Source organism: Pan paniscus, chromosome 1, assembly GCF_029289425.2.
Source record: "Pan paniscus chromosome 1, NHGRI_mPanPan1-v2.0_pri, whole genome shotgun sequence".
NCBI lineage: Eukaryota > Metazoa > Chordata > Mammalia > Primates > Hominidae > Pan > Pan paniscus.
In genome coordinates, this window is record NC_073249.2 from 97,654,104 (window position 1) to 97,681,821 (window position 27,718).

Genomic DNA, 27,718 nt, shown 5'->3' on the forward strand with positions numbered 1-27,718 from the left:
TATTATTTCGCATTTGCCAACAATTACAATTCATATCATTTTCCTGCCCATTCTGGACTAAAGAGAGATGTTCACCCAAAATCACCACTGAACAAATAATGGAAATGATCTTCCCCTGCTTCCCTGTCTTTCTCCCACCCCATTCATAGTCATTCCCTTGTGGAAATTTCCCACCTCCTCTTCTGCAAGATGCATTGCTCGCCAAGAAGCATTTGATGAGAGCCTTACCCATGATGCTAGGTGGCCACGGGAATGTATTATGAAAGGCCAGGTTATGGCAAAGATGAGAGTGTAGCTTTAAACAAATTCTATAAAATGTTATACTCTCTGTAGTCCACATCCTCAAGACTTAAATTAACAGCACAAATCTTATTAGCCTCACAAAGTTCCTTCATTGTTTCTCAAATAGCATAGTTCAGGGAGCATCTCACCACTGTGGGTGGCCAATGCATTAAATCATAAGAGCAATTAATCTCTGTTCATAAAGTACTTGAGCTCCTGACACATCCTATAAATTTAGGCCTAAATAAACTCAGGAGTGTGCCCAAGGAGGTCAAGATCTCTGATGCTCAATGAGTTTCCAGAAAGGAGATAACAGCCAGGCTACCTTGGAAGGGAAGGAGAGCAACACACTGAATGCATAACCCCCCATGCCAGGTACTAGGCTAGGCACTCACATACTCGAGCTCATTTAATTTCTTCAACAATCCTGAGCAGAACTGCTACTCCCATGCAGATCTGCCTGACCTCAGAGTCATGTTCTCTCTGCCTTGGACTGGATCCATAAATGTGACAAGAGGAAAACATAGAACATAGAGTCCTGGGACAAGTATACATGTCATATGCTTGTGTTAGAAAGTTTGAATTCTGACTATAGTTTTGCTATTAATTTGTGTGACCCTGCCTGACCTTGCAAAAATCACACTGTCTCTCCTGAGACAATTTTTTGCTTTTCAAAGGCAGGAAAGCTCTGGATACTTGAAACAGTACTGTGGAGCCTGAGAGGTTTGAGATGACAGGGAACCTCCCTGCACTCACCTTCAGCAGCCCAACTCCTCGTGGCACAGAGATGGGGCATGAACACCCTGCAGAGGGGACTCCCAGCCTCTTCTCTTGCATACAGCAGGTGCAGCCCAGGTAACATGTCGCAACAAAATCCTTCCTGGGCCTCTCCCTTTGCTTCCACTTTTTCTCCCCTATCCTCCCCTAAGCCCTGAACCATGCCATCCTCCCGTCCCCTCTTCTCTTGGGACAGGAAGATGCTGCTAATTCTGATGCTGCAGAAAGCTGATGATTTCTTTTCTGCAGGGTGACTGGGGCCATGTGGAGCATTTGTGACCACAATAAAGAGATTGAAGATTAAAGGAGAATGATTAGGCAGAATTCCCATGGCAAAGTGGTGTGGTAATTTAGCCAAGTCATGGCTCAGGCATGCAGAAGGGTGTGAAGCCACTGTGGTGTAAGCATCAGGGGCAAGAGCAGCAGAAGAGAGAGCACTTGTCTGGGCTAGTCCCACTGTGTGAGAAGAATTGATGATGATGAAATTTTGTTCTTACTCCAAGGTGGCTGCAGCTCTGCCATAAGCTCTTCCCAGAATCCTTTTGACTGTTAACAGTTCTATCTTCCTCACTAAGCATTCGTCAAGAAGATAAATGAATAAGTGAATCAATGAACTAGGCAACCAGTGGAGAAAACTCTTACTTGATTTCCAACCCCTCGATCATATCTCCTTGTTTCTTGACTACACCAAGATTTTGCTAGGTGGACATGACAAGTAGGTGTATTATGCAAGCATCAACTGCCCCCACTTATGGGACCAGGCAATAAACCACAGAGGACTGGGGACACCACCCCTCCCCAGTCCCAGATAATCTCCACCAAAGCCCTTACACCATCCCCTAGTAGCCTCTACTACTCTTGCTGTGCTTTACTGGCAAAGACCTCAGAAGGATTACTTTCCTTACTCAATCCCTCATGAAAGCTCCCTGGCATTACCTGATTTTCTCTCCCTGCTCTCTCAGGACCCTGGATCTGGCATCCTACTATGCCTGACAGCTAAGGGAATAAGACACAGGCATGAGCTTCTTGGGGACAGTGGGCCATCTGCTCCTCTGGGGAGTCTTTGAATTGACACCTACAAAGAATGGACTGGGCACTGACCTACCTGGGTCAGAAGCAGGGCAAGATGATCTTTAGAAGCCCTGATGAATCTGCTTCTGACCAATCACTGCTTTCAACTTGCCTGCTGCTCCCGGTACACATGACCACATTCAGCTTCCCTGCTGGTGACAGCTGGGGCTCTTGGGCTGTGCCTCAAGTCCCACCTCTCAGTTTGGCCTGGAAACTTTAGCATCCAGATATTTCTGGAGAAACTAAAGCAGTTCCTCTGTTATTTCTGTATGTAAACTCTTCAAGATACCAGCAGCCATCTCCCAAACCTCCTGAAATTATCACAGCCCACCACTGGTTCATCTACCAACACCATCTTCCTGCCCCATACTCTGTAAGGCTCTAGAATTTTCACACATTATTCTTTTTTATTTCCAAGAGCCAACAAGTTGCAAATAAGTTCTAAATCCCGAAGGAATACTGCTAAGGGGGCACGGACTTGTGGAGGTGAAACATCATCCAGTTCAGTCACCTACTGGGGTCCCAGCACTATGGCAGGGCTCATGGGAGAATCAGAAGGAGAAATCAAGGACTCTTCCCTCAGAGAATTCGTCATCTAATTCAGAGGCAAGAATTATACATGGGCAACAACAGAGAGTGCTAAAGAGCCACAAGAAATAAAAGCCTAGTTATATGTTTTAGAATCTCAGTCTACCACAGGCATTGGAGCTAGAGAGAGCCAGTCAGTCTCACATTTAAAGAACACCTACCTTGAGGACGACAAAGAGAGCTTATAGGAGACAGAGAGAGAAAGGAGGAGAAATCTTTCCTTCATAGTGAGGAAGAAAAATGTGGTCTGGAGGCAGGGAACATAAGGCCGATTCCCACTTCAGCTATGAGAGGAAATATTCTCTCCATAGTGCATACACCAAGTAAATGACTTTGTAACTTTACTTCATCCTCTTCATTTACATAGGGTGTACCCCAAGTAGAGGTTATTAAACTCCCAAAAAATCTGTAACAGGGCCCTTGAGCCCCTATGTTCAGGCCCGCTCCCACACTATGGAGTGTTCTTTCATTTTCAATAAATCCCTTTGTTCCTTCCTTGCTTTGTTTGTGCATTTTGTCCAATTCTTTGTTCAAGATGACAAGAACCTGGGCACCCTCCACTGTTAACAATAGAGCTCAAGTCCAGTGAGATGGACAGGCAGAGACCCAGCCATCTATAAGAATACAAAATAGAGCATTATAAACACCATGAAATGACTGCAGAGGATGCAGGAAGAAAGAGGAGAGTCTGACTAGGAAGACTCAGAAGTGTTTTCATAGAAAAGGTAAGTATTTAGATGTGTTTACATGGCTAGAATTTAGATAGAAGATAGGGAGAGTAGGATCCAGGAAGAAGAAGCCAAGTGAATAAAAACAGAAACAGGAAGTGGAGGGTTGACTTAGAGAACATCAAGAAGTCCAGTGTGGTTGGAAAGAAGAATACATCACTGAAAAAAATCTGCTTGCCATGGAAGGCCTTGAACAGCATGTTAAAGTTTTGGGGCTTGATTCTTATGGAAAATTATAACCCTTTATTCTTAAAGGACACGATAACCCTTCTTGAGAAGAGAGAATTCCTCTGAGAATAGTGTGGAAAATAAATTAGAAAGGAAGATTAGAGGCAGGAAGATCTATTGATACTTACACAAAAGTCCAAGCAAATAGTAACCAGGACCTCTCCTGAGAGATGGCAGGAATAAAGATGACGAGGGGAGAGAGAAATGAAACAAGTTTTTACAGAATCTCAGAGCACGAGAGACCTCTGGAGACAAAGACTTTCAGAGGCGGAAGTCATCCAGTTCATCCAGCTGTCACTTCAAACCTCTTCCTCATTTTATAGATAAGGGGGGAAATAAAGTCACAATGTGGAAGTGTCTTTCCCAAGTTCACTTGAAAGTGAATTCAGGGCCCTGGAGAGAAGCCAGGGCTTCCAAGTCTCAATTCAAGGGATCTCTGGTGCACCAGGGTGAGGAAAGGCCAGGAAGGGCTACAAAGAAAATCAGGAGGAGACCTGAATGTTCTCGAAAGGGGAACAGGCAAATGCCTGAACATTGGCTTCCACATACCATCATCCCTAAATTCACCTCTTCCCTTCCTGATGGAATTGACCAGGGGAGGGGTGGCAGTGAGAGAACTGAAAACACTGATGGCACCCCAAAGGAATTGCTAAGAATCCCTAAAATACAATGGGAACATCACAGATTACAAAGCTATTTACCTATCTTCCCTACCCCATTTCCTCCACTCCCACTTTACCTCAAGACATATGCATTCCTTTAGTCAACAAACCTTTATCAGGTGCCTACTACTGTGGGTTTTCTGGCAGCTGCTGGATCATAAGGTTGTGCAAGACCTTTGGGAGATTCAGAGCCACAGTTCAACTCCACAGCCCTTGCCTCTGCCCAGCTGTGTCTTGGCCAGGCAGGTTTAGCTTGTTGGTATCCTCAAGTCAAGGCTTTTAAACCAACCACCCTGCTCCAGAAATTTCTTTTAAAAAAACTCAAAACAGTTTGGCAGTTCCTCAAAAAGTTAAACACAGAGTTACCATGTGACCCAACTCCACCCCTAGGTGCATGGCCTAGTTGCAGAGGACTAAAAACATACATCCGCACAAAAATTTGTCCATGAATGTTCACAGCAGCATTATTCAAATAGCCAAAAGGAGGAAACAGCCCAAATGGCCACCAATGGATGAATGGATAAGCAAAATGTGACACATTGTCTATTCATATAATGGACTATTATTCAGACTTAAAGGAAAAGAAGTGCTAAAACCTGCTTCAACATATATGAACCTTAAAAATATTATGTTATGTGAAATAAGCTAGTCCAAAAAAAGGCCACATATTATATGATTTCATTTGCATGAAATATCCAGAATAGGTAAATCCATAGAGACAGAAAACAGATTAGTGGCTGCCAGGGGCTGGAAGAGGGCAGAATGGCAGATTAGTGCTAATGGGGACAGAATTTCTTACAGGGGGATCTTGGCAATGGCTGAACAATACTAGATAACATTGAATCGTACACTTTAAATGGGTGAATTGCATGGTATGTGAATTATATCTCAATAAAGCTCTTTAACAAAAAGTAAAAGAAGAAACTCAGAAACCTGACCTGAATGATCCAAATTCTGCTATGGTCAGCCACTTTGAAGATCTCAGATTTGGTCTGTAGCCTTATTAACCATGTGCTAGGAATTACCTAAAATTCTATGGGCTGTGTTAGCAGTGATTTCTGACATTTTCTAGTTCATTTCATCGTGGGGAAGATAGGGCCTATGATGTTGGGGAGAGGAGCAATGCTGGCTCTTGTATCCAAAAACAAAAGCCTACAGTAGAAGAAAAGGCTGGGCTGCAAGCTGGGGAGGGGGAGCACAGCTCCACGCTGAAACCTGTGCACTCAATCCCCAGGAAACCTAGGCTTCCTCCCTTCAGCTCAGAACGCATTTTCTGACAGAGTAAAAATATCGCTGATATCAGCATCACCTTCAGAAACCACTGACTCCCACAGATGTTATTAAAAGCGAAATGGCCTATAATTAACAGGGCAGTAATTCACCTACAAGAAAAGATTTTTAAATGGGAACTTATTTGTGCAGTTGATAATAAATGACCTTTCAATATCAAGAGATCTCAAAGAGTTTTATGTCTATTAATTAGTTGTGCTCCTCTCCAGGGGAAGGTGTTCATTTGCCCCATCTGCAGTTTATCCACCTGCTTAATGCCAAAGGGCTAATCAAGAAAAAAGTGCCTGCCCCAGCGTTACACAGGGGTCTTCCCTTATAATAAAATAGCCATCCTCTGGATCCTGTAGGATTCATCTCAATAGAAACCCAACATCTCAAAAGAAGGAAAAAGGAAGTCTGAGAGTTCCATGATAATTATCCTTAATGATTTGGCCAAAATATGACAAGGAGACTCCCTGAAAACTCCATTAGCTCAAAATAGTACCTGTCACACCCACTAGGCACATCTGCATCCCAAGAGAAATGGACAGCAAAGGCTTACAGTAGGATCAAGAACTGCAGGGAATGTGCAACAAGTGGAACTTCTTCAGTCTCATGTCAAACCAGTGCCCAGAGCTGTCAATTGTAAAGAGAGAAGGGAATTTTTTTCCTCCGTGGGTTTTGTTTCTGTAAATAGAAGCATCTGTCTTATCTCCCCAAATAGATTACAAGGTCCTTTAGTGTTGAAATCATCTAAGTTCTGGAGAAGCATAAGAAAATAATAAATGTTTGACCGGTTAAGGGTCAGGAGATTCTCATTTCAAGGTCAGATTCCTTCACAGTATGTCATAAGGAAGTTACCCTGGTCTTACTCACTTCAGTCTATGTGGAAAGTTATTTCTCTCATTGGGGAGGGAGTAATCACCAGTCCTGTTCCAAAAGAGGCAACATAACATAGGGATTGCAAACAAGGACTTTGGAATCAGGAAGACATGGGTTCAAGCCTCAGCTCAGCCAGTTGCAAGTTGTGTGACCTTGAGCAAGTTACTTATCCTTTTCTGAGCCCCAGTATCCTTGTTTGAAAAATGAGGACAATATTCTCTGCCTCATGGAGTTTTTGTGGGAATTAAACAAGATAATAAGTTTATAGATTTGGAATATTAGACCTTTGTCAGGTGCATAAGATGCAGCTGGAGGCCATTATCCTAGCAAATCAGTGCAGGAGCAGAAAACCAAATACCACATATTCTCACATATAAGTGGGAGCTAAACATTGGGTACTCTGGAACATAATGATGACAACAATAGACACTGGGGACTACTAGAAGGGGGAAGAAGGGGAGAAACGATTGAAAAACTATTGGGTGCTATGCTCACTATCTGGGCAATGGGATTATTCATATCCCAAAGCTCAATGACAAGCAGTATACCCATGTAATAAACCTTCACATATACCCATGGAATATGAAATTAAAATTAAAATTATTTTTAAGGAGATAATATATATAAAATGCTTAATGCAGAGCCTAGCACACAATAAGATTTCAATAAATTGTAGCTTAAAAACATCTTGCCTTTGAGACCAAAGGTCACACTACAACATGACTGCATTTAAGCTGCAAAACACACTGAAAAATAATTTTTTAAAATAGTGTAGGTCCTCATGAAATTTATAAATGTTAATGAAGAAACAGGACACCCATAATTGACTTCTCCATTTTCCACAGAGAAAGACTGAGAAGCACAAATTCTGAGGCCTTTATCGAATATCTGAATAGAGCAATGTTTAAATATTACCTCTAAAGCCACTGTTAACCTTAAGATTGGCATGACAGAATCTCAGAATGCCAATACCAAAATAAAGTTCCAACCCTCTCCTTTTACAGATAAAGAAACAAAGGTCACATTTCATGATTCCTTCAAAGGTGTTTTATTTCAATCCCAGTGGCATTGAAAGTTCTTTAAGGACAAAGACTACATTTTATCTCAGTGCCCACAAAAGGGCGCCCTCTGTATGGTCACAAATACTAATTGATTAACTGATTGGCTGATCAACATAGTTCTCTGCCTATTCTATCGGAGTGTATTAAGTGTTAAATGAATGCACACATAGCGGATCCTACTCTTAAGAACATAATCTTTCTCTCACTGCAACATCAAACAAACAGAACTGCCCGTCTAACCAAAAGAAACAGTTGCTAGAGAGCCATGGAACACGCCAAGAGAAACGGGACACAGCATTGTTGTTCTGTTTCCTGATGGCTATTGTCTTCAACCCCTGCCCATCCCACCCCTACTCCTCTTATTTGCCTCTGGGGACAACCAAATCTTCTCTAGGTCTTTTATTCTAACAGGTGAGAAGAGACATAACTGAAGAGCACTAAGTAGAGATGCAAAAGTATAAGGAGAACCTTAATGTGACCCAGCCCTCAGAATTTATGAATAGACTTAAGAAAGTCCTGACTTGTGCTGGGAGACCCCAAACAGCCAAGGATGCAAGCTGGAGGGATGATAACAAGACTACAAAAGGCAGAGACCCTGGGAAATGCCAATAGAAGCACTAGATCTTAGACCCAGCAGTCCCCCTTCAGAAGTTACATTTCTTCAGTGTACCATAGTTCTACTAGTTATCTAGACTTAAAGACTTGGAATCTCACCTAATGTTCCCACTTTCCCTGCCCCTCTTCTAATCTGTCCCCAGACCTCATCCCTTTATTCCTGCTATTATCCATCTACCTTCCTATAGTTTTGAACTACGCATCCAGGTCGAAGTCCTTGTCACTTCTCACCCGTGCCATATAATAGACTCCTAACTGGTCTCACTGCCCAGTACTCCTCTTTCCAATTTATCTTGTACACCACAGTTTAGGGTGACCAACTCGGTCCAGATTGCCCAGAATTATCCCACTGAAAGTCTCATGTCCTGGGAAACTCCTTAGTGCCAGACAAACTGAGACATCTGACTATCTACAACAGAGCCATTCGATTCTTCCTCTAAACAATGCTTTGATTATGTCGCTTTTCCTAACCAAAACCCTACTTCTGCTTTCTCATTAAAATAAACCCTAAAGTAGGCCCCAAATCTGCCTCAGAGAATGTCTCAGAAAGCATATCGGTCTGGAGTGAGGAAACAAGTAAACCAGGCCTGGCTTTAGTCATAGCCCGTGAAACCCTTGGCAAATACAGTCAATCTAGCTGAACCTCAGTTTCCTCATCTGTAAAATTAAGAGGCTAGATTTCCCTTTCAGTTCCAAAATTTTCTAAGTCTACTCTTTTAAATCCCTCTGCTCTTTTAAATCCCTCTGCTCAACCCAGACTTACCAGCTCACTCGAATCCAAACTCTCACCTTAGTACCTTCGATTCTTCCCTTCTCCCCACTCAGAAGTTCTTTGCTTTCTTCTCTGCCCACCTGAATCCTTTCAGGAACAACATGAAGCTCACCTCCTAAGGGACGTCCAGGCCCAGCCATGAGGACTCCACATGCGCCTAGGTTTCTAATACTCAGCACTTAGCATGTCCTATCCCTGGAGTTCAAAATATTTTTCTATGTGAAGCTTCTTTATTCCAACTAAACTAAAATCTTTCTGCACTGTTGTGATTCTCTTGTAGAATCCTGAACACATAGTAAGTAATAGCTAGTGTTATTAATAATAATGGATTGGCTGATGGATACATAGGAAAAAGTCCAAACAGGGATCTAGATGTGAGACAAACGTAGAAATACAGGTGAGTCTACAGCTTTTTGCACCTTACATACGATTCTTCAATGCTTGCATAATCCAATAATTCCTTTACCCCAAAAATATTCACTAAGAATTTCCCATGCTCAAGACACTGTGCTGGCATCCAAGGGTACGGAGATGGGAAATGAACAGAAGCTGGGGTCTCTAGCAGCATTTCTCTCTCACAGATATCATAAACTTCCATGATGTCCCTCAACTCAAACTTTTTAGTAGTAAGTCTTAGAAGGCTTAAGTGGTAGAAGTTCCACCATTGGTGCCCCTCATCCCCAAAACTGACCATGTATCTACTTCTCCCAACTAGCCTGTGGAGCTGTTAAATGAAAAAATAATAGTAATTCAAAATAAGTTAATAGGTTAATATCCAAATATCTACCAGCACAAGAAAAAGGTTAGTCTAAAAGAAACCTCTTCCAGGAACTATATTCTGGCCAAATAAATAGAATCTCTAGTTCCAACTTTGACATATGTTTGTAAGTGACCACGTAGATAGCCTTCTTCAGTATGAGCTGACTGTTGCCCTCTATTAGTATTGGCAAGTGACATATATTAAGGATGAACTCAGCCAACACCTCTGTCTTTTGGGACCCTCACAGCACAAATACATACACATACACACACATTCTCTTAATTAAATGGGACTGGGACTTAAACAGTGTCACCTACTGTAGTGACAAACAGGTTCATGAGCAAGTGGGGGAAGTAAATAAACCAAACGGTTTGCAGAGGGAGAGGTCAAGCTGGGCTGAGCTGGGCTGGGACCAGAGTGATTCAGGCTTTGCCACAGAATGGGTGTCTCCTGGGATGGCCTGGTAGGATAATTAAAACCCCTATAAATAGGATGAGTTTTTAGGTCCCCAGTATCCTCTCTGACTCCTGAATCTTCTGCTCCTTCCTCCTCAAGCAGGTAAGACATGCATAGGGGAGCATTGGTAGTATCTACAAGGCTCTCAAGAGCCCTATAATGCACCAGGCTGGGGAGGTCTGAGACTTAATTCCTGTGGGTAATAGCCTTGGTTACCTTCTGCTTCCTTTTTCTGGCTCTATCTGAGAATATGACAATAGCTGGGGTGGACTACTTCTGTGTCTGTAAAATGCAAATGCCTTCACTTCAATGTGTCCTAGGCATCCCAAAACTTAGGGCTAGAACAATTGATGAATAGTTTAGTCTCCCATAGTGGAGCATTTACTTTTTGTGCAAGTTAAGAAAGACCGAATAGTTTAGGGCCAAGGCTCTGGACCATGGGCCCAGCAATGCTCAAGTCTCATTGCATTGAATTACAACAAGGGACTCAGCTTGTCCCATGTGATCCATTATTTGTCACTTATTTTCTTATAGACATCACTGTTTGTATGCTTTTGGCAATTCAACATGCTCTGCAGATAGGGCTTCAGTTTGGAGGCCTATAAACCCACTAACTGGAATTTTCATTCCACAAGAAAAAAATGTAATTGAGATTTAGATCCCAAAAGACCCAAGTCTCCCAGCATGGCCAATGTGGACCTAACTGATTATATATACCTCCTATAATCTGTGCCCTTAATTTGGCTATGTACCCACTTGCTATTTTTATCTGTAACAGCTTTTATATTCATTGATTTCATTTTATAAGCATGTCCCAAAACCATCCAGGCCAGAAGCATTTGCTGGAATTTAGCCTCCCAGAAAGCTTCCTTAGACCGTGAAGAGAGACTTTCAGCCTTCTTCCTTGCTTAAGAAAGGCTCGTTACAAGACTGAAACCTGTTCAGTGGGATCTATTTAGTGCCCCCTCCAGTTTGCTAGTTGTTAGTCGAAAATTATGCCCTACTATGCTGGCTTCTATTCCTGCCTCTATTGGGCTTCCTGGCCTCCCCTCCTTTTGTTCTAATATGAGATTTTCAATCAGGTGAATCCTGTCTGGAGTAGAGGATGGGATATGTAAAACACCTGCAATGCATTTTTTGTTTTTTAAGAAATTGTCTCTTTTTATAGCAAGGGAACCAAGTTTGCACCATCTCCCACTATAGCAATGAGATTTGGTCCCCGACTGTGAGTCAGGGCAAGGGAGGGGTACAGCTAAGAAGGGGCTCTCTCACTTCTTAAACTTTCTCCCAGATCCAGAGGGGTCACTTTCCCTCTGGAAATGCTGTCTCATGGTCATTATCCTAACGGCAGGAGAAATCTTGTTTCTTCTTTTAGGTTCACCTGTACTTGTCAAAATGGCTCAACTCCTGAATAGCATACTCAGTGTGATTGACATATTCCACAAATATGCCAAAGGGAATGGGGACTGTGCCTTACTATGCAAGGAAGAGTTGAAACAACTGCTCTTGGCTGAGTTTGGAGACATCCTCCAGGTAAGATACACAGACACACAGCCCCATGAGATCAAGTGTGAATGACTCTGACACCTGCACCAGGGTTGGATGCCTTGTTTTATTTGGGCTTGCTCTGCCTTGTAACAAAAGGAATTTCAGGCAGCTCCTTAGTAGTTCTCTCCCAGCATACACACACACACACACACACACACACACACACACACACACACACCTCCTTGTATCTGAATTTGACCAGGAGAGAGTATAACTTCAAGGTAACAGGGAATAATTTCTCAGAAGAAAACCTAAGATTCATACTTTGATTTCTATATTTAGTGCTATCCACACATCTTTTAATGTATTCATTTAGTGCTATCCACACATCTTTTCATGTATTCATTCATTCAACCAATAAAGAGTCACTGAGCACCTGCTCTATGCCCCTAGGCACAAGGGATACAAACATGAATAAAATCAGCTCCCCCTCCCTCTAGGATCTCACAGTGCAGTGAAAAACAAAAGGGGCTAAACAACTAGGTTATAGCCTGTGATGGAATGGGATAACTTTGAAATGAATCAAATTAATTACTAATGGAGCTGATTTTAAATAAATGTATCTACTCCCTATGGTCATGCTCCCATTGATCCAGCAAGGTTCTGAGAACCAGCTGATCAAAGACTAGTGCCAAGTCCACACCACTTCATATTAATGGTTTTTCAACCTAGGAAGGTCCATGCAGCACCAAATGGATTGGGGCATGAACACTGATACACATCTTAGTATGCACAGGACAGCATCTGATTTTGCTGTTTGTTTTATCTCCTAACAGAGACCAAATGACCCAGAGACTGTGGAAACCATCTTGAACCTCTTAGATCAAGACCGAGATGGACATATTGATTTTCATGAGTACCTCTTGTTGGTGTTCCAGTTGGTCCAAGCCTGCTATCATAAGCTAGACAATAAGTCACATGGAGGCAGGACCTCACAGCAAGAAAGGGGGCAGGAAGGAGCACAAGACCGTAAGTTCCCAGGAAACACAGGCAGACAACACAGACAGAGGCACGAGGAAGAAAGGCAGAACTCCCACCACAGTCAGCCTGAGAGACAAGACAGAGATTCCCACCATGGTCAGCCTGAGAGACAAGACAGAGATTCCCACCATGGTCAGTCTGAGAAACAAGACAGAGATTCCCACCACAGTCAGCCTGAGAGACAAGACAGAGATTCTCACCAAAATCAGTCTGAGAGACAAGACAAGGATTTCAGCTTTGATCAGTCAGAGAGACAAAGTCAAGACTCCAGCTCTGGTAAAAAAGTGAGTCACAAATCTACCAGTGGCCAGGCTAAATGGCAGGGACATATCTTTGCCTTAAATCGGTGTGAAAAACCAATTCAGGATTCTCATTATGGTCAGTCTGAAAGACTTACACAACAATCTGAAACACTTGGGCAAGCCTCTCACTTTAACCAGACAAATCAACAGAAATCAGGCTCTTATTGTGGACAGTCTGAGAGGCTAGGTCAGGAATTAGGCTGTGGTCAGACAGACAGACAAGGCCAGAGTTCCCACTACGGTCAGACGGACAGACAAGACCAGAGTTATCATTATGGTCAGACAGACAGACAAGGCCAGAGTTCCCACTACAGTCAGATGGACAGACAAGGCCAGAGTTCCCACTACAGTCAGCCAGACAGACAAGGTCAGAGTTCCCACTATGGTCAAATGGACAGAAAAGGCCAGTGTTATCATTATGATCAGACAAACAGACAAGGCCAGGGTTCCCACTACAGTCAACCAAACAGACAAGGTCAGAGTTCCCACTATGGTCAGCCAGACACACAAGGTCAGAGTTCTCACTATGGTCAGACAGACAGACAAGACCAAAGTTCTCACTATGGTCAGACAGAGAGACAAGGCCAGAGTTCCCACTACAGTCAGATGGACAGACAAGGCCAGGGTTCTCACTACGGTCAGACAGACAGACAAGGCCAGAGTTCCCACTATGGTCAGCCAGACAGACAAGGCCAGAATTCCCACTATGGTCAGACAGACAGACAAGGCCAGAGTTCCCACTATGGTCAGACAGACAGACAAGGCCAGAGTTCCCACTACAGTCAGCCAGACAGACAAGGCCAGAGTTCCCACTATGGTAAGATAGACAGACAAGACCAGAGTTATCATTATGGTCAGCCAGACGGACAAGGCCAAAGTTCCCACTATGGTCAGACAGACAGACAAGGCCAGAGTTTCCACTATGGTCAGCCAGACAGACAAGGCCAGAGTTCCCACTACGGTCAGATGGACAGACAAGGCCAGAGTTCCCACTATGGTCAGACAGACAGACAAGGCCAGAGTTCCCACTACGGTCAGACAGACAGACAAGGCCAGAGCTATCATTATGGTCAGACAGACAGACAAGGCCAGAGTTCCCACTATATTCAATCACAGACTGGGGAAATACAAGGGCAAAATAAGTACTTCCAAGGGACTGAAGGAACAAGAAAAGCCTCTTATGTTGAACAATCAGGAAGATCAGGGAGGCTAAGTCAACAGACTCCAGGACAGGAAGGGTACCAAAACCAGGGACAGAGATTCCAGTCTAGGGACTCACAGCAGAACGGCCACCAGGTATGGGAGCCTGAAGAGGATAGCCAACATCACCAACACAAACTCTTAGCACAAATCCAACAAGAAAGACCCCTTTGTCACAAAGGGAGAGACTGGCAATCATGCAGTAGTGAGCAGGGCCACAGACAGGCCCAGACCAGGCAGAGTCATGGTGAGGGGCTGAGCCACTGGGCAGAGGAAGAGCAGGGCCATCAAACTTGGGATAGACACAGCCATGAGAGTCAGGAAGGTCCATGTGGGACACAGGACAGGCGAACCCATGAAGATGAGCAGAACCATCAGAGACGAGACAGACAAACCCATGAACATGAGCAGAGCCATCAGAGACGAGACAGGCAAACCCATGAAGACAAGCAGAACCGTCAGAGACGAGACAGGCAAACCCATGAAAACGAGCAGAACTGTCAGAGACGAGACAGGCAAACCCATGAAGATGAGCAGAACCATCAGAGACGAGACAGGCAAACCCATGAAGACGAGCAGAACCGTCAGAGACGAGACAGGCAAACCCATGAAGACGAGCAGAACCATCAGAGACGAGACAGGCAAACCCATGAAGAGGATCAAAACCATCAGCAACAACATAATAGACAAAACTATGAGGAGAAAGAGAGGTATCAAGGATCTCAGAATCAAAAATCCCAAGTGACCCACAGAAGCTGTCCTAACAGAGAAAAATTCCACATGAAAGAGGATGACCAGAGCCAAGGCTCACAGAAAAGACACACTGAACCATCCTTCTATCCAACCCAGAGCAGTGGGAGGCCCCAAAGCAGAGAACAGCGTGGTCTCCCTGCTAAGGGAGCTACTGTTCCCAACCCCCTCTATGACTATGTGCAAGAGCAGAAATCCTACCCATACTAGGCTATGTGAGCACCAGAGGTAAAGCAACACAAAGCCAAAAAAGAAACCTATATGTCGAGTTCACCTTTAATTCGATTTAAGAGATTGAGAATGTATTTCTTCCCTCTATCCTCTGCTGTATCTCCCTGCAAGGATGTTTTTGAGTACTAGCATTCACGTAAGGGCTTTTGGTTCTTTGAGCAGCAATTCTAGGGTTTTCCGATTCAGTGAAATCTAGGTGGTAAATTGGGTGAAATAATCATATCTTAATGTTGATCAGTTTGGGTATTTAAATCATTTCCTGCTTTGCCCTCTGTGTAGATGAGACCTGGTTGAATCATTGAAAGGTAGAACACTTCTCCCTAAAGTTCAGAAACAGAAAAGATATTCTGAAGATTTACATTACATCCAAGGATTATACTACATCTCCACTGCTCAAGGAACCCTAGGTTTGGTGAGCTTTGGCTCCTGTGGATAAAACATCAGGAATTTCAAGCCTCATAGTCTAGACTAGAATGAAACTCAGTTCAAGGCTGCTACAAGAGCCGAGAACATAGAGTGCATCTCTGATGTTTACTACATCTCCCATGCCAGGCTCTTATTCCACACCGGAGGGACTGTCCATTAGTGCCTATCACTAGAGCTGAATGGACCCATTACAATTCAATACCTTTCTAGTTTCTGATTATATAAAATAGAGAGAAAGTATATGTCATATGTTTGCAAATTCCAGAGGATCAAGACTATTGATTCATAGCTCCTAAGACCTGAAAACTCTTCTCAAGAAAATCTATGTGCAGATTATGAATTGTATTAAAATATCTAATAAATAATTGATGAGCAATAACTTTCATGACTCCTTTCTTCACTGTGGGGTTGTACTATTTTCACTTTTGAGCCATTTTCCAAAAATAACACCTTATTTCTTGACTTCTAAAATGTCTTTGTTCCCTGAGTTCCTGGGCACTGAAAAAAAATAAGAATCAATACAAAACAAATAATAAAGAGTCTAAATGAAACTTATCTAAATATAATTTTCAGCTCCTCCTCCCTCTACTGAGTCATATTTTACCTTTACCACTCCCTCACCACCACATTCAAATTGTCATTGAGTCTTCCCAACTCTACATCCCCATAACTTTTGAATCTCTTCTCACGTCTCCATCTCCACTGCCTTAATGGCCCTTCTCCTCAGTGGCTCCCCAGTGACTTCAGAAAAAAATTTACATCCCTCAGTGTGGCACATAGGCCTCACTATCTGATCAGATGACCTACCCAGCCTACTCACATGACAGGCCCCTCCCAGGAGCATCCAATGCTCCAGCCACACCAAGGACTTGGCCTTTTCTTGGTACACTTGATCTTTCATGAATTCATACCTTTGAATATGCCATCCCATCAGCATGGAATACCTCCCCACTATTTTCTGCCTGACAAAAACCTAGGCATCCTCTGGATCCCAACTAAAACATCACCTCTTCTAAGCAGCCTTTCTGGACACTCCAAACTCTGCTTTCTCTAAGTTCACACTCACTTCTGTTATATCATTTGGCCCACACTCTATGGTAATTTTCTCTCCTGGAAAACTGGGAATAAGACCATATCTTACTCAACCTTGTACTGCTCAGCACTTAATACAGCCAGTGATGTCTAGTGGTACCCATTGTTTTTGAATAAGTGGACAGATGGAGGAAATAAGTCTGGCTTTGTAATAAATTCAACTGGACATTAATGGGACATCTACTGCATATAAACAAAAGGGACAAACAAGAGAGACTGAATTAACGCCTCATTTAGTTATGGCTCAAGGAATGAAACAGTAACATTTTTAGGTCTTTTAAACAATAAGGGCTTTACTGCCTAGAATAATAAGGGCTGAATTATTAGAAATTAGAAATCAACCCCTGGGACTATTGAGTTCAATACATCACCAGACTTGCAATCCAAAAATCAGAAACATGTGATTCAGAAGCCTCTGACATTGCTGCCAAAATTGTCTATCAACATGTCTCTATAACCTTATCTGCAAAAAAAAATAGCCAAAATCTTGGTATGATTGTCTCTAACTCACTTTCACCTTCCAAATATCATGCAAATATGCCTAATTTGAAAAACATTAATTCACATCTAGAACTCTAGCTGCAAAGAAGTCTAGGAAATATAGAAGGAGACAGGAATGAATGCTGAGGGCCATCAGATTGTATTTACCATAGGAAGAATATAATAACTCATAACAACAGCTGCTTTCCTGAAGGAAATAAAAATACAGTAAGACAAATATATACAGCAAACAACCATTATGCAAGGCACAATGTCATAAGTACAAAAAAATTACTGTTATGACACCAAGGGAGTAAGTAGCTATACCTAGAAGGACTGAGAAAGAGTCCTAAGAAGGACTTAGAAGAAAGGCATCTAAGCTAGGACTGTGATCCTGGGGGAGAGAGAAATGCAAAGGGCCATGGCTTGTCCTGGGCCTCAAGATCAACAGGAACGCCCATATGTTGGCTGCTGTTTATATGACATATGTGTTCATGTGTAAGATGAGTCTCCTTCACAAATATTCTCTATAATTTAAACTCTCTCCAGCAAACTAAATGAGAAGGTGGAGAATCAGGGTGAAAGAATTCAAAATCTGGAAGCTGCTCAACATTCAGTGCATCATCCACATGCCAAATCCTTTTTTTTTTCTATCTCAAAATACAAAACAGCCCAAATCCATGATTCTTTTCATCTCTACTCCTATCATCCCAGTCCAGGTCACCTCTCCTAGAACACAGCTTCCTGATGGGACTCCCCATCCCTTTCAAAAAGGTAGACCACATTGTGCCACTCCCTACTTGAAATTCCCAGTAGTTTCCCTCCACATTGAGAATAAAATCCAACTTTGTTCTCAGGACCTTCCTATAGGATGGGGCCCTGCAAAGCCTCATCTTTCACCATTGTCCTCTGCATCACTGTTTTCTAATCACTCTGGCCTTCTTTCCATGATTCTAGCAGGACAAGCTGATCCCCACCTGGAGACCTTTGAACCAGCTATTTCTTTTGATCAGAATAGTCTTCTTCTCGATCTTGGTGTGGCTCAATCCTTATTTCATTCAGGTCTCAGTTAAAAAGTCACCTCATGACAGAAGCTTTCTCTGGCATTTATTTTTAAAAAGTATCACCCCAATCAGCCTCTACCATATATTCCTCATTTGTGCTGCCAATGTTCTTAACACTTTTCATATTTGATACCTTGTTTTTATGCTACTCATTTATTATCTTTTTCTCCCTACTGGAATGTAAGGCCCATAAGAACAAGGATTTTGTTTGTCTTGTTTGCTGCTGTTCTCTTGCATTTCGGACAATAGCTTGTCATGATGTACATCCAATAAATAAGTGTTGGTTGAATGCTCATAGAAGCCCTCCATGATCTGGCTTCAGTGTACATTTCTAACTCAGTTTCCAACAATGCCCCTAGACTCCAACTTAACAGGACAACTTCCTAGCCTCCACGTCATTGCTTATACAATTTCTTCCACTTAAACGCTGTCCTGATCTTTGTCTGCCAAAATCCTACCCATTCTTGGGACTGGCACCACCTTCTGCACCTATCATCAGCATACAGCTTATCAGATTGCAATGAAGTAAATTTTAAACCCATCTGTTTCCCATCAAGCAGTAAGGTCCCAGAAGTCAGAAATTGCATCTTATTCACAGTTGTATATTTCACATCAAGCACAGTGACTGACCAATTACATACATGGAGCTGAGATTTAAAATTTTAAAAAGACTTATATTTAAAACCTGCCTTCACCACTTACCAATTTTATGATCTTAAAAAAAATTGTCTCTTTAAGTCTCAGTTTTTGCATCTGTAAAATGGGGTTTAAAAATCCAGTTTAAAAAACAAAAATTAACAAGTGGAACCTAATCAAACTAAAGAGCTTCTGCACAGCAAAAGAAGCCACCGACAGAGTAAATGGAAAACCTACAAAATGGGAGAAAATGTTTGCAAACTATTAATCCAACAAAGGTCCAATATTCAATATCTATAAGGAACTTAAATCAACAAGAGAAAAACAAATAACCCTATTAAAAAATGGGCAAAGGACTTGAGAAACACTTTTCAAAAGAAAACATACAAGCAGCCAGCCAACAAACATGAAAAAATGCTCATGATTAATCATCAGAGAAATGCAAATAAAACCCAAAATAAGATACAATCTCACACCAGTCAGAATGGCTATTATTAAAAAGTCAACAAATAACTGATGCTGGCAAGGCTGTGGAGAAAAGAGAATACTTATACACTGTTGTTGGAATATAAATTAATTCAACCACCATGGTAAGCAGTTTGAAGATTTCTCAAAGAACTTAAAACAGAGCTATATCCCATTACTGGGTACATACCCAAAAGAAAATAAAGACTTCTACCAAAAAGACACATGCACTTATATGTTTATTGCAGCATTATTCACAATAGCAACGACATGGAATCAACCTAGATTCCTATCAATGGTGGATTGGATAAAGAAAATATAGTACATATACACATGGAATACTACACAGCCATAAAAAACGAACAAAATCATGTCCTTTGCAGCAACATGGATGCAGCTACAGGCCATTATTCTAAGCAAATTAATGCAGAAACAGAAAACCAAATACCACATGTTCTCACTTAAAAGTGGGAGCTAAACACTGAGTACACATGGACATAAAGATGGGAACAATATACACTGGGGACCACTAGAGGGGGGAAGGAGGGAAAGGAGTGTACATTGAAAAACTTCCTATTGGGTACTAAGCTCAACACCTGGATGATGGGATTCATACCCCAAACCTCACTGTCACGCAATATGTCTATGTAACAAACTTACACATGTACCCTCTAAAGCTAAAAATAAAAGCTGAAGAAAAAATTCCAAAGTTTAAAAATTCCAGAGTTTCTTAGAGATAAATACAGATGATATATACAAAAGTGATTTATAATCTGATCTCTCCTTGTTCATTTACTTGGTATGCATTATCTTTTCTTCTCCTACATTATTTTAATAGAAGCTTAACAAATACATTTTGATATGATTTGGGTATGTGTCTCTTCCAAATCTCACATTAAAGTGTGATCCCCAATGTTGGAGGTGGGGCCTAGTGGGAGGTATTTGGGTCATAGGGGCAGATTCTTCATGAATGGCTTGGTGATGTCCTTGTGGTAATGAGTGAGTTCTCACTCCATGAGGTCATGTGAGATCTGGTTGTTTAAAAGAGCCTGGGACCTCTTCCTTCTCTCTTTTGCTCTCTCTCCTGCCATGTGACATGCCTGTTTGCCCTTCACTTTCCACCATGACTAAAACCTTCCTAATGCTTTCACCAGAAGTAGATGCTGGCATCACACTTCTTGTACAATCTGAAGAGCTATGATCCAAAATAAACCTCCTTTCTTTATAAATTACCCAGTCTTTTATTATTTCTTATAACAATGCAAAATGTACTAATACAGAAAATTGGTACTGAGAGTAGGGTGTTGCTATAAAGATACCTGAAGATGTGGAAACAGCTTTGGAACTGGGTAATGGGCAGATACTGGAAGAATTTGGAGGGCTCAGAAAAAGACAGGAAGATAAGGGAAAGTTTGGAACTTCTCCAAGACTTGCTAAGTGGTTGTGACCAAAATACTGATTGAAATATGAACAGTGAAGCCCAGGCTGATGAGGTCTCAGATGGAAATGAGAAACTTTTTGGGAACTGGAGCAAAGGTCACCCTTGTTACACTGTTACAAAGAGCTTGGCTGCTAGGGATCTAAGGAAGCATGAACTTAAGAGTGATGACATAGGGTATCTGGTAGAAGAAATTTCTAAGCAGCAAAGCATTCAAGATATGGTGTGGCTGCTTCTAACAGGCTATTATCAGATATGGGAGCAAAGAAGTGACTTAAAGTAGGAACTTATAATTAAAAGGAAATCAGAGCATAAAAAATCAGAAAATTTGCTAGCTGGCCCTGTAGTACAGAAGGAAAGAGGCTTTTCAGGAGAGGAATCCGAGCAGGCTGCAGAGCAACCACTTGCTAAACAGATTTGAATGCCTAAATGGAAATAAATTGCTAATAGTCAACACAATGAGAAAAAAAGTCCCAAAGGCATCTGAGAATTCTTCAGGACAGCTCCTCCCATCACAGGCCCAGAGGCCTAGGAGGAAAGAATGGTTTCAAAGGCCAGGCCCAGGACACTCCTGTGCCATGAAGCCTCAGGACACTGCTCCCTGTGTTCAGGCTGCTCTGGCTCCAACTGGGGCTCTAAGGGCCCCAGGTACAGCTTGGGCCCTGCTCCCGAGAGTGCAAGCCATAAGTCTTGGAGGTGTCCACATGGTGTTAAGCCTGCAGGTGCACAGAATGCAAGCATTAAGGAGGCTTGGCAGCTTCCACCTAGATTTCAGAGGATGTATGGGAAAGCCCAAGTGCCCAGGCAGAAGCTTGCCAGAGGTGCAGAGCCCCCACAGAGACACTCTACTAGAGAATTTCCAAGGAGAAATATTGGGCTGGAGATCCCCAACATAGAGTCTGCACTGGGGCACTGCCTAGTGGAGCTGTGGGAAATGGGGCCACTGTCCTCCAGACCTGAAAGTGGTGGAGCCACCAGAAGCTTCCATTCTGAGCCTGGAAAAGCCACAGGCACTCAATTCTAACCCACAAGAGCAGTCACAGGGGCTGCACCCTGCAAAGCCACAGGTGCAGAGCTGCCCCAGGCCTTGGGAGCCTACCCTTTGCATCAGTGTGCCCTGGATGTGGGGCATGGAGTTAAGGATTATTTTGAAGTTTTAGGGTTTAATGCCTGCCCTACTGGGTTTCAGACTTTTGTGGGACCTATTGCCCCTTTTTTGGGCCAATTTCTCCCTTTTGGAGTGGGAATTTTTATTTATTTATTTATTTATTTATTTATTTTGAGATGGAGTCTCACCCTGTCACCCAGGCCAGAGTGCGGTGGCATGATCTTGGCTCACTGCAACCTCCACCTCCTGGGTTCAAGCAATTCTCCTGCCTCAGCCTCCTGAATTGCTGGGATTAAAGGCAAGCGCTACCACATCCAACTAATTTTTTATATCTTTAGTAGAGACAGAGTTTCATCATGTTGGCCAGGCTGGTCTCAAACTCCTGACCTTGTGATCCGCCTGTCTTGGCCTCCCAAAGTGCTGGGATTACAGACATGAGCCACCACACCCAGCCAAGGAGTGGGAATGTTTACCCAATGCCTATACCACCATTATATCTTGGAAATAAATAACTTGTTTTGTATCTTACAAGCTCATAGGTGAAACGAACTTGTCTTGAGTCTCATGAGAGACTTTGGACTTTGGACTTGATATTGGAATGAGTTAAGACTTTCTGGGGCTGTTGGGAAGAGATGATTATATTTTTCAATGTGAGAAGAACACAAGATTTGGTGGGCTAGGGGTAAAATGGTATGATTTGGATGTCTGTCCCCTCCAAATTTCATGCTGAAATGTGATCCCCAATGTTGGAGGTGAAGCCTAGTGGGAGGTGTTTGGGTCACAGGAGCATATCCTTCATAAATGGCTTGGTGCCCTCCCAGGTAATGAATGAGTTCTCATTCTGTTACTTCATGTGAGAGCTGTTGTTTAAAGGAGACTGGCACCTCCTCCTCTTTCTCTTGCTCTCTCTCTTGCTATGTGGTGCACCTGTTCTCCCTTTGCCTTCTGCCATGATTGTAAGCTTCCTGAGGGTCTCACCAGAAAGAGAGTAGATGCTGGCACCATGCTGCTTGTACAGCCTGCAGAACCATGAGCCAAATAAACCTCTTTTTTAAAATGAATTACCCAGTCTCAGGCACTCCTTTACAGCAACACAAAACTAATACACGTTTCTTCAAGAAAAGGTTCATGCCTTATTCATTGTATCACCTAGAATACTTCAGGTAAATATTTGGTGGATGCTTGCCAAATCAAATTCAACTGAACAGACTCTCTCCATCACATCATGACTCTTTTCCTCCATGCCCGGCACCACCATTCTATGCCCATTGTCATATCCTACGGGTAATGTTGCTTTCATTCACCTCACTTTCTCCCAATACACAGTACCCAACATTTTTCTCTCTCAGATTTCCTGTGCACTGCATCCCAACAAGCCCCTAAACACCCCTAAATGGTAGCTAGGTTCCCCTCAGCACCACCAATGCCCTCCCTGAATTGTAGGATCCCAGGTTGTGACCATTCTATTTTCTCACTCCTTAGACACTTCCTTACTTCTTCTTCTCCCTTGGAGTTCAAACCCAACAATTCCTAACCATCAACTCCTTGAAAGGCCAATTCAAAACTTATCTTCTCTAATCATCCCTCAATGACAAACCCTTCTTTCTACTGTTGATTTTCATCAGTGTGAATCACTGGCTGAACTGTGTGCATTTTGCTTGCTGATGTCAGCATATACAAGTGTTCTTCTGTTGTTCCTGTTATGTATTTCATCGTTCCTTAAAAAAAGCTGTAAGGTCATTAAGAAGCTGACATGTCTCCTGATTTCTTTGAGAACCAAGCCGAAAACGAATTTACACCATTTTTATTAGGTAACTTATTACGAGACTTACTAAGGCAGTAGGAGCCTAACTTGAATTGAGCATTTACTGAGTACCTGCTGTTAAAATACAATATCTTGCTCTCGCTCTCCCTCTCCCTCTCCCTCTCCCTCTCATCTCCGTCTCCCTCGTCTCCCCACGGTCTCCCTCTCCCTCTCTCTCCACAGTCTCCCTCTCCCTCTCTCTCCACGGTCTCCCTCTGATGCCCAGCCGAAGCTGGACTGTACTGCCACCATCTCAGCTCACTGCAACCTCCCTGCCTGATTCTCCTGCCTCAGCCTGCCAAGTGCCTGGGATGGCAGGCGTGCGCCACCATGCCTGACTGGTTTTCGTATTTTTTTGGTGGAGACGGGGTTTCGCTGTGTTGGCCGGGCTGGTCTCCAGCTCCTAACCACGAGTGATCTACCAGCCTCGGCCTCCCAAGGTGCCGGGATTGCAGACGGAGTCTCGTTCATTCAGTGCTCAATGTTGCCCAGGCTGGAGTGCAGTGGCGTGATCTCGGCTCGCTACAACCCCCACCTCCCAGCCGCCTGCCTTGGCCTCCCAAAGTACCGAGATTGCAGCCTCTGCCCGGCCGCCACCCCGTCTGGGAAGTGAGGAGCGTCTCTACCTGGCTGCCCATCGTCTGGGATGTGAGGAGCCCCTCTGCCCGGCTGCCCAGTCTGGGAAGTAAGGAGCGCCTCTTCCCGGCCGCCATCCCGTCTAGGAAGTGAGGAGCGTCTCTGCCCAGCCACCCATCATCTGAGATGTGGGGAGCGCCTCTGCCCTGCTGCCCCGTCTGGGATGTGAGGAGTGCCTCTGCCCTGCCGCGACCCCATCTGGGAGGTGAGGAATGTCTCTGTCTGGCCACCCCGTCTGGGAAGTGAGGAGCCCCTCTGCCCAGCAGTCACCCCGTCTGGGAAGTGAGGAGCGTCTCTGTCCAGCAGCCGCCCCGTCCGGGAGGTGGGGGACAGCCCCCACCTGGCCAGCCGCCCCGTCCGGGAGGGAGGTGGGGGGCAGCCCCCGCCCGGCCAGCCGCCCCGTCCGGGAGGGAGGTGGGGGGCAGCCCCCACCCAGCCAGCCGCCCTGTCCTGGAGGGAGGTGGGGGGAAGCCCCCACCCGGCCAGCCGCCCCGTCCAGGAGGGAGGTGGGGGGCGCCTCCGCCCAGCCGCCCCATCCGGGAGGTGGGGGGCACCTCTGCCCAGCTGCCCCTTCTGGGAAGTGAGGAGCCCCTCTGCCCAGCCGCCACCCTGTCTGGGAGGTGTACCCAACAGCTCATTGAGAACGGGCCATGATGACGATGGCAGTTTTGTCGAATAGAAAAGAGGGAAATGTGGGGAAAAGATAGAGAAATCAGATTGTTGCTGTGTCTGTGTAGAAAGAAGTAGACATAGGAGACTCCATTTTGTTCTGTACTAAGAGAAATTCTTCTGCCTTGGGATGCTGTTAATCTATAACCTTACCCCCAACCCCCTGCTCTCTGAAACATGTGCTGTGTCCACTCAGGGTTAAATGGATTAAGGGCGGTGCAAGATGTGCTTTGTTAAACAGATGCTTGAAGGCAGCATGCTTGTTAAGAGTCATCACCACTCCCTAATCTCAAGTACCCAAGGACACAAACACTGCGGAAGGCCACAGGGTCCTCTGCCTAGGAAAACCAGAGACCCTTGTTCACTTGTTTATCTGCTGACCTTCCCTCCACTATTGTCCTATGACCCTGCCAAATCCCCCTCTGTGAGAAACACCCAAGAATGATCAATAAATACTAAAAAAAAAAAAAAAGACAAGAAAAAGAAAAAGAAAAAAAATACAATATCTTAAAAAGTAACTTGCATTCCTAAGAGGAAAAGGCACTAAAAGCAATGATTAAACAAATACCAAAACCCCTCTGTCACACCACTCACAAAAATTAACTTGAAACAGATAATAAACTTAAATGTAAGACTGAAACCATAGAACTTCTAGAAAAATGCAAATCAAAACTACAATGAGCTAGCACCTGTTAGGATGGCTACTGTCAAAGAAACAGGAGATAACAAGTGTTGGGGAGGATATGGACAAAAAGGAATCCTTGTACACTGTTGGTGGGAATGTAAACTAGTAAAGCCATTATGTAAAACAGTATGGAAGTTCCTCAAAAATTAAAAATAGAACTACCATAATGCAGCAATACCATTTCTGGGTGTATATCTCAAGGAAATGAAATCAGTATCTCCCAAGAGATGTCTGCCCTCTCATGTTCATTGCAGCCCTATTCACAATAGCCAAGAAATGGAAACAACCTAAGTGTAAGTCAATGTATGAATGGATAAAAAAAATTGTGAGGTGTGTGTGTGTGAGAGAGAGAGAGTATGTGTGTATGTGAGAGAGAGAGAGTGTGTGTGTGTGTTCTGTAATTGGCCATAAAAAAGGATATCTTGCCATTTGCAGCAACATGGATGAAGCTTGAGGGTATTATGCTAAGGGAAATAAGTCAGTTAGAGAAAGACGAATACTGTATGACTCACTTATATGTAAAATCTGAAAAAGTCAGACTCATAGAAACAGAGAGTAGAATGGTGGCTGCTGGGGGCTGGGGAGTGGAGAAATAGAGAGATATTGGTCAAAGAATACAAACTTTCAGTTCTAAGATTAATAAGTTCTGGAGATCTAAATGTAGAACATAGCAACTGTACTTAGCAATACTGTATTGTGTACTCGAAATGTGCTGATATTCTGATAAAAAAAGAAATTTGCTAAGAGAATAAATCTGAAATGTTCCCACCACAAAAGAAAAAGATAACTTTTAACAATTTTTATTTCTAATATTTATGGGTACGTAGTAGGCATATATATTTATGCGGTACATTAAATACTTTAGTACAGACATGCAACACTTAATAATCACATCATGGAAAATAGGGTATCCATCCCCTCAGGCATTTATTCTTTGTGTTACAAGCCATTTAATTATACTCTTTTAGTTATTTTTAAATGTACAATCAAATTATTTTGACTATAGTCATTTGGATGTATTATAAAATACTAGGTATTATTCATTCTTTAAAATATTTTTGTACCCATTAACCATCTCCACCTCCCCCCAACCCCCCCACTACCCTTCTCAGCCTCTAGTCACCATCCTTATACTCTTATACACATGGAGATGTGTTCAATCGTTTTGATTTTTATATCCCACAAATAAGAGAATATGCGATATGCCTGGCTTATTTCACTTAACATAGTGATCTCCAGTTCCATCCGTGTTGCTGCAAGTGACAGTGTCCAATTCTAAAAAAGGTAACTATGCTTTAATTAACTTGATAATGACAATCATTTCACAATACATATGTATATCAAGTCATCAGGTTGTACACCTTAAATTTATATAATTTTGTTTATCAATTATACTTCAGTGAAGGAGGAAAAATTAAATTTAAGATACAATTTAAAAGATTTTTTAAGTAGCATCATTCAAAGAGAGAGACAGAGCCCTGGACTGGGAGTAAGGAAACTTGAATTCTAGTTCTGGCACTGTTACCAATACCACATCCAATCTTGGGTCATGTGTGTCACCAGACTGTGCTCCAGTTTTCTCATCCTTAAAATGAAGAGCTGAAACAATGCAAACTATAATGTCTCCTTCAAGACTGTAATGCTATGATTTCATAACTAAATGTCTAGATCAATCAGCTAGCCTGGTTAAGTAAATATTCCAGAGGCTGAAAACACCCTGGATGCAAACTGGAGGAAACTATTCCATGCAGTTCTAGTGCCACCTGCTGGTCAATGGATTCCTTAAGACATTCCCTCCTTAAGAGATAGATATCTAAGCAAAGTGACAAATACTGTTGCAAAAACAACAGGTCACAATTTGGCACTCTCTGCCCAGTGAACAAGTAATACTTTTGTTGTATAGTCTGGTCACCAGTTTCTGCTGAAACAGTTAATTGGTGTGAAAAGGGACATGTGCTGGTGGCTGCCTGATTGGGTGTCCCTGGCAACTGTTTTTGTTTGTCTTTTTGGTTTTCTATATCACTACCCCAAGCCCAATTATTGTAGGGCTTT

At 43.1% G+C, this 27,718-nt stretch overlaps 1 protein-coding gene across 1 annotated transcript in view; it reads left to right on the top strand.

Moving 5' to 3' along the window:
• The window catches only part of RPTN (repetin), a 36,467-nt gene extending 20,504 nt beyond the window's left edge, over positions 1-15,963 (top strand). Inside the window, exons 2-3 of the mRNA XM_055113832.2 lie at positions 11,527-11,684; positions 12,476-15,963. Coding sequence (XP_054969807.2) covers positions 11,547-11,684; positions 12,476-15,142 — 2,805 coding nt within the window. The 5' untranslated portion in view covers positions 11,527-11,546 and the 3' untranslated portion in view covers positions 15,143-15,963. The remainder of the gene's footprint in view (positions 1-11,526; positions 11,685-12,475) is intronic.
• Positions 15,964-27,718: the final 11,755 nt, after the last annotated feature.